Genomic DNA, 8284 nt, shown 5'->3' with positions numbered 1-8284 from the left:
TGTTTAACTGATGTAATGTTAAGTGTTGAATTCCCGGTGTTCTTTTTTTCAATTTTTTTTCCTTTATTATGTTATGTAATTATTAGATTTTGTTGGAAGTTTCTCATTTTTTGCTATTTTTTTCATTTTTCGAATTTAATGGCAAAATGCAAAAGAAAAAATTACCTACACCCACTAGTGGAAAAAACCTTATCTGTCACTTAGTAACAAATGCGGTTTTTACAAAACCGCATCAGAAAATCAAATAAAAAATGGGAAGGAAAGCTGGGAGAAAAATCTGATGCGGTTTTCTAGTAGACCGCATCAGATTAAAAAACTGATGTGGTTTTATTGAAATCTGTTGCGGTTCCTAGGACTGCATCATATTTTCTTATTTTTCTTTTAAAAAAACCCCGAAGCTCATCGCCCAGTCCGCTCGTGGCCATTTCTTTCCCTTATAACCCCAGGCTATTTCCCTTATGCGCCCTCTCTCTCTCTCTGCACTCAACGCTAATCCCTCTCAAACCCACGTCGTCCTCCTCTCTTTTTCTCCTCACTCAACACTCAACCCTAATCCCTCCTCTCCCTCCTCTTCAGATATGCTCTTCCCTCCTCCCTCTCAAACCAAGACACCCTCAACGAACACCAAAACAATGCACCAACTTCATCGCCTTCTCGTCGAATTCATCGTCGTTCATCGTCGAATCCGTCGTCGAAAGGACAAACTACGAACGTCAAATTCATCGTCGAATCGAAGCATCATCTTCACCAGATATTTTAATTTCCATTTTTTTGATTTTTTATCACGAATCGCCATCAATTTATCGATTTTTTATTTCGTTTGTTCCTCTTTGTAATCGTTATATAGTATAATGCAATTCGTTTTTAATTTTTATAATTTTTTTTTTTTTTTTTGTATAATACTTGTTCTTTAATTTAGTTTGCAGATTTGGTTTTTTTCGAATTTTAATTTATTTTGTTAATGTTTACTTGCTGCAAATTCATCCTTTTTTATTGATTGATTTCGTAAAAATGATTTAGTTATTGTTTTGGTTGTTTACCCATGATTGTTGCTGTTGATATGTCGTCGTTGTTGTTGTTGATTATTGTCGCTATTTTTTTAAAAACCCTTTCCATACTTTCTGATGCGGTCATGTTCAAAACTGCATCAGTATCTAATAAAAATCTGATGCGATTTTGGACCGGATCAGTATATTTCTCATAGCTGCTGCGGGCCCACCTGATGCTGATCGAAATTGCATTAGTAAGCCCGGTTTTGACTGCATCAGATGGGCTTTTTTCCACTATTGATCTTATTCCTATGGTTTGGCTAGGAACCACAACAATATATTAACGTATTGCTGCGGTTTCTGGTAAAAACCGTAGGAATATGCTTATTATTTATTAAAAAATAGAGTATATTGCTGCGGTTTGCCCTAGAAACCGCAACAATATACTGAAATTTTCTAATATAAAATAAATATATTGCTGCGATTTTCACTAGAAATCGCAGTAGTATATTAATTACCTATGGTTGCGCCCTTAATTATTTCGCGGTCAAAACCGCCGCAATACACTTAATGACCACGACAATAAGCATTTATTCTACTTGTGATATATATATGAGAATGCATACTTACATGAGAAATGAGAATAAATTTAAGCGATATAACGCTTATGATTTTTTTTCATATTCTTTTTAAACAGTTAAACATGAATTTGATCAACTTCTTCTAAATATATGAATATATATTCAAAGATCAAACTTTATAAAAATATGGAACTAACGACATGATTCAAAATTCATAAAAGAAATCAATAAACATTCATTCATGCTCATATGTAACACATGTATTTCATAATAAAAACTCATAAAAACATCCACTTCAATCTAAAATATTTTCCTAATTACAGACATGATACTACGTCTGCAAAACAATTTATTAGAAATCTACATATACACGCACCTTGAAAATTTGATGTGTCGTATTTTTATATAGGTTTTAGTTGCATTCTAGGAGCATTTAGGTGTATTTTAGTTCATAATTGCATGTTTTTACTTAATCTGCAAAATATTATTTCTCTTGTGCGTTTTTGGTATTATTTGATGAATTTCAGGTATCGAGAACATAATTGGAATATTATTGGACAAGCTTGAGTACTTAGGAGCAATTGGAAGCAAACTACATTGATAAGGATCATTTTGGATGCATTTGAGTGCAATTGGAGCTCAATTGAAGTTGGAATTCATTGATAGAATTGTGGAAATCGAGTCATGCTTACACTTTTGAATGAAATTAATATGTCGAGTACAGTTGAAGGGTCCATATATATTATTTAGGATCACTAAATGGATATTCGTCTATTGTTATTCTTTTAACATATGACATCAATTATTTGGTAGATAACTTATCGATTATAATGCTTTATGCAACAAGCCAACAAGAGTTCAATCACACAATCTGATTAGTAGTGATTACAATCTAAATTAATGGAAGAGGTCCTTAATGTTGTATGATCCATACGAGCGCAAATTCCACATCTCATCTGCTAATTGTTTGTAAGTTTTCTCGGTGAGATGCGCAGAATCCCAGAACACATAATCTTTCATATTTTCACACAATTCATAATATTTTACGGGTCTTCTTTCCCCGCAACTCATTATACCTCTAAACCTACCTGTGCCACAGCATGCTACTTTTCCCTCCTTGTATCCTGTTCATCAAAACAATTTGTACGAAGTTATTTATTTAATATGGATTTTCCTGGATGGCAAGAGGATCGGAACCTTGCATATGTCAATTTGATCCAACATAACATGCAAGGCCTCCTATTGGGTCCCACTAGGACTTTGAGAGTGGAGGCCGGAAGGGCAAAAGAAAACTCCCATCCCCAGTGTGTGTAAAGTGTCCTTGGTGGAAATAGTGAGATACAAACCTTAACTTGGTAAAAAAAAAGCATGTGTTTACTTGGTGTACTTAGTTAATTTTAATTATGTTGATCCTTTTAGCTTGATTAGCTAAGCTAGTGGCGGGGCTTGACCGGCACGGTGTGGGCGACCGCGCAGTTTCCAAAAAATTAGGGCTCCAAATATTATATATGTTGGTATTGTTAAGATATTTTAGTAGATAAAATGATTTGGATCACTAGTAAGTGAAGGGCTTAAGATGCTTGAGGTCAAGCGATCAAATTTCAATAAATGTCTTTTTGGAAAGAAACATAAACTCAGAACATTTCTTATTTGCAGCCATGTTACTAGTTTCTCTCATCTTTTCAAGTGCGCTCATAAATTTCCACCCAGTTATTAATACTTTACCTTTCAATTTCCACACAAAAAATTTCCAAAATCCATAACTTTATTAACTAGTCTGTTGATTTTCAAGATTCAAACAATTGTACTTTTATTTTTCAATCTCTCTAATTAATATGATGGTATCTCTATAATTTAAGTTAATAAAATTATTTTTTTCAAAAGAAAAAAAAGTTAAGATTTAAGAACCTCTTCTCAAGAATATATACAGGGCCTCTAATATCCTAGCTCTGATCCTGAGCTAAGCCATGTTGTAGCATATCATGAAAAGCCAAAAGAAAGGAGTGTGTACCATAGTTTGACGGGTGGTCAATTCTTTGTTGAAGACTGGTGTAAAAATCATAGAGTGAATACTTGAACCCAGGTAACTTAATTTGTAGTTCTTTGAGGACATAAGAAAGAGCTTTATTGTGTAGTATGGCGTAACTTAATGGTTCTTTTATGCAGTCTCCGTCTATACTTGAAATTCTAGCCATTGGCATACAACCCAACGGTGGGACGTTTAAGAACGCGAATTTTCTTCCTCCTGTCTTATATATTTCCTGTCCATAATCAATTAACAAAGTTATATGTTAGCGATACCAATATCATATATACTTCCTCCTTTTTTTACCATATATCAACAGAATGAGAGAGGAAAAACTTACCGTGATGACGAAAGTAATGTTACCGATGACCATGTCAACATATTCAGATTTGGGATAATTAGTTAAAAATGTGGAAGAGCTTGAGTAATCATTTCCGCCAATGCTAAACATGTAGACTGCCTTTGTTAACCTTTTCCTAGCTTTAACATCTCCAAATTTATATCTAAATTTACTCTCCACCTTCTTGTAATTTCTCAGCTGCTCGTGTAGATTAATAACCTGCAAAATATGAAATCCAAATATAATCACAAAACGCATATATACTCCCATTTACTCGCTATTACTCTTTCCGTCCCTCAAAGACTTCCCATTTCTCCTTTTCATGTTTGTCAATGAGCATTTTGTATCATTAATATCTTTAGTTATATATTACGAAAATTATAGAAGTTTGATTTTTGTAATGTACTAAATGAGACGAATCAAACAAGACATCACATGTGTATTTTTCTTATGTATTGGTAAAGATTACTAAAAAGATTTTTTTTACTTATGAATAATGTCAAAAAATTTTAAAAAATGGGAAGTATTCTAGAGAATGAAGAGAGTATCTTATTATTAAAAAGCGTGGGTAAGCAACACATTTAACTACACTGTAAATATTGAAATAACATTTATGGTCGTATTCTCAGTCCTTAAGAAAAATAAAGTTAAGATAGTCTAATAAGATATAATCGGTTTAGTTCACCATAAATAAGATTTAACACACTTATAAAATAAAGTCTAAATAAGTACAGCTAAGGTCTAATAAGGACAATATTTTCATATAATTAAGTTCAAATAAGTTAAATCTTTGTTGTATACTCTTTCCAACTAAACAAGAAATATACGTCAAAATAATATATATAAATAATTTAAGAGTCAAAATTAAGCCATGTAAATACATACTGAATTAAATTGGGAGAAAAATTAAAGGAGAGAACACAAAAATACATACGAGTACAACTGTATAACATACCAGCCCAGGGTAAGTTTGGACAAGAGCACCAGCTCCAGCGGATGCAAAGTTGACTCCATTAATTAGCCCATTGTCCGGTTGAAGAAAAGGAAGAATGAGCGGAAGATTTGCATATTTGGCTAATCACAGTATAATTTAAGATCATTAAGATTTAAGAAGAAGCCTTTCGATAATATATATATGGATCATGTAAGTCATATAACTACGTAAATTACTACTCTTTGCGTATTGTATGTATTACTTTAATCATTAATATTAAAAGCCAAAGTTATATATACTTTATCTTTATATTGTTGAAAATTTATAAAATTACTTACAAATTTAATCCACAAAGTAAAACATAACGTTTATTAAGGATGGAAAAGATGTATTATCTATACAAATATATTAAAAGGTGTGCACAAACAAGAAAATGTGTTACGTGGCACTCTCCCTAGTGAGTTTTAGTTCATGTGATCCATGTACAATAAAAAAATTTAGAAATTGCTTCGAGACCTCAAGTACATATATACTACAGTTATCTCACCAAATACCCCCGACAAATCGCGAAATTCACAATATACCCTCAATGTTTCAACAATTCACCATATACCCCTGAATTTTTATTTTTGTGCACCAAATATCCTTTTTCTAACTGCCGTCAACTCACCATTAACTTTATTTACCATTTTGCCACAATTAACTACTAACCCTAAAATCTAAACCTAATCCCTAACCCTAATCTAATACTAATCCCTAACCCTAATCTAATCCCTAACCCTAGTCTAAATACTAACCCTAAACCTTAACCCTAAGCCCAGCCCAGCCCAGCTCAGCCCCCTCCCCTTCCCCCTCCCCCTCCCCCTCCACCATCCCCTGCCCCTCCCTCTGCCGCAACCCCCCCTCCCGCCGCAGCCCCAACCCATCCCCCTCCCTCCGTCGCCACTCCCACCCCCTCCCCCTCCCCCTCCCCCTCCCCCTGTCGCAAACCCCACCCCTCCCCTTCCATCTGCCGCAACCCTAACCTGCAGTGCAAACGAGGGGTGGGGGTGGGGGTGGGGGCTGCCAAGGGATAAGGTTATGGTAAGGGGGAGCTTTTAGGGTTAGGATTAGGGTTAGGTTAAATTAGGATCAGGGCTTAATGATGGTAAAATCATATATAAATCTAACGGTGGGTTAACGGTAGTTAAAAAAAGGGTATTTGGTGCGCAAAAATGAATTGTCAGGGGTATATGGTGAATTGTTGAAACATTGAGGGTATACTGTGAATTTCTTGATTTGTTAGGGGTATTTGGTGAAAAAACCGTATATACTAAAGTCTTAACCACTAGGCTAAGTTGAATTTAGTATTATTATCATAAAGTATTATATTAATAAATGAATTTTTCTTTTACCCGGGGCATAACCCGTGCCTAATAACTAGTATGCATCTAAAATATGTAATGATTCAAAACAATAAAAAATGATCTAAACAAAGAATTATGAATTCACTCCTCAATATCTCTTTGATCATTAATTATTTTCATATTATCTAGATCTAAGTTCGTATACGATATGATTGATGATATTCCCACTTCAAATTAAATGATATTACAAATTTGAGTTCCATTTTTCCTTAACATACATATCTGATGAGATTGTTAAAAATACTTTTAAGCATAACGTACCAATAAAATCACATATTAAACGTCCATCTGAGAAACGCCCTGTGGGGAAGTTGAAGAAAGTGATGCCATAAGGATAAAAATTAGCTTGAGCAAAGGATGTGGTTTGTATATAATTGTTGTTTCCAGCATCCAATATGGAGTCCCCAAATATGAAGAGAGGATTCTTGGCTGATATTGGGACTACCAAGAAAGCTATGAATATCGTCGAAGGGATCAACAAAGAAATTTGTCCTTGTTTTACCATTGTTAGCTTTACTCTCTTTTTTCCTGTTTTATTTAACTTGTTGGCTAGTTATAAGGATGTTTGGTTATTCAATTTATAATTTGATAACAAGCAAAGCAAGAAGTAATTGAGTTTCTCATCAGTTCAAATTTGTAACTAGAAAAAGGCATTACCAAGTTACAAGTAATGCATTGTATACACGAATACTATATATTATACGTAATTTGATTTAGTAAGCTAAGAGCTACAAAGTCAGTTAAAGTAAAATCTCCATGCTATACATATAATTAGTTGCTTAAAAACTTAAGTATAAGCATAAACCAATTGATCAAGTAAGAACCTTATTTAGCACAAATCGTGTATGCATGCTTGCAAATTTAAACAAATCTGTATCCAACGTACAACAATTTTTTCTAATATCAAGAGGACTTTTACCTTTTAAGGACTAATTTCCACTTTAAATTCTAATATCTCACTCACTAGTATGCCAACCTCAATTAACATTATATATATTCACGTTCTCTATTTAATTATTAGTTCCATTAAAAATTTGCACGATTTCCGGCATACTTTCATTTTTTTTTGATTGGGAAATTAAGTCAGCCCAAGGGCTAACCTCTACAAAGGCTACTAGCCTTGTAGGAACTACCAGCACATTGGCTGGTAATGCATGCAAAGCATGCTAAGGAAATACCCCAACATAATGCTGGGGGTAAAGATCGAACCCCTAACCTCAGAGATCAGAGGGGAGTGCTATACCACATGAGCTACTCCTCATCCTTTCCAGCATACTTTCATTAACATATATAATTATATATTTTTAATAAATTTTAAAAAATAGATATTTTAATGATACAATTTATGACAAAATTAAATATATGACTTCATTTTTTTAATAGAAAAATTTGACAAGCTAAGATAGTATTGATTGGACTAACAAAAAATATATAGTATTGATAGGTTGTCGTACAAAAAATAGTAGCAAAATCTCCTACCAATATAGTAGGATAAGTAGGGTCGAATCCATAGAGAGTTCATCGTTTTTATGCTAGTTTCTAAAGTATGGAAAAACTAAACAGGATCAGAAATATACATGTGAATTAATTCTAAACCAATAATAAAATAAGAAAATCAAACTAAAACAAGATATAGGGTAATGGTTCACCATGCTTATATTTATAATATATCAAAATATCATCAATAGTTCAATTAATCATATATCTAGAGTGCAAATTAATCCTACAGCCGGGTCTGAATGTTCTCGTATCAACATATACAGTACGGTCGCTAGCATAATGAAATTTATTGCTAATTGTAGATAAGCCTCTAAAGGAGTACTATCTCTCGATCTATGACTAGTTATGAGCAAGACTTAATTAAACAATTGATCAAGTTGTAAGATTAACACTAAAAACACTAATCAATCAGAGATTTCAATGACTAATCAAACCATCAATAACATCAATCAAACATCATATCATATAAACTTGGATTCTCAAAACCCTACAATATAAACTACTCAAA

At 33.3% G+C, this 8284-nt stretch overlaps 1 protein-coding gene across 1 annotated transcript; it reads right to left on the bottom strand.

Annotated features, from left to right (window-relative positions):
* Window positions 1-2467: 2467 nt before the first annotated feature.
* Window positions 2468-6781, bottom strand: LOC104900393 (GDSL esterase/lipase 5-like). Its single transcript, XM_010687809.2, has 5 exons — window positions 6538-6781; window positions 4892-5010; window positions 3937-4155; window positions 3582-3831; window positions 2468-2694 (listed from the first exon to the last, which is right to left on the bottom strand). The coding sequence occupies exons 1-5, from the start codon at window positions 6779-6781 to the stop codon at window positions 2468-2470; spliced, it is 1059 nt and encodes a 352-aa protein (XP_010686111.2).
* Between the last annotated feature and the right edge of the window lie 1503 nt (window positions 6782-8284).

This window comes from Beta vulgaris, chromosome 7 (assembly GCF_026745355.1).
Source record: "Beta vulgaris subsp. vulgaris cultivar EL10 chromosome 7, EL10.2, whole genome shotgun sequence".
Classification (NCBI taxonomy): domain Eukaryota; kingdom Viridiplantae; phylum Streptophyta; class Magnoliopsida; order Caryophyllales; family Amaranthaceae; genus Beta; species Beta vulgaris.
This window is presented reverse-complemented; position numbering and strand designations above follow the sequence as displayed.

Excerpts from the sequence above, each read along its gene's own strand:
- LOC104900393 (XM_010687809.2), bottom strand. The coding sequence starts at position 6,781 with ATGGTAAAACAAGGACAAATTTCTTTGTTGATCCCTTCGACGATATTC. Across the intron at positions 3,832-3,936 it reads ACATTACTTTCGTCATCACG|GAAATATATAAGACAGGAGG; the intron begins GTAAGTTTTTCC and ends GATTATGGACAG. Across the intron at positions 2,695-3,581 it reads TGACCACCCGTCAAACTATG|GATACAAGGAGGGAAAAGTA; the intron begins GTACACACTCCT and ends TTTGATGAACAG.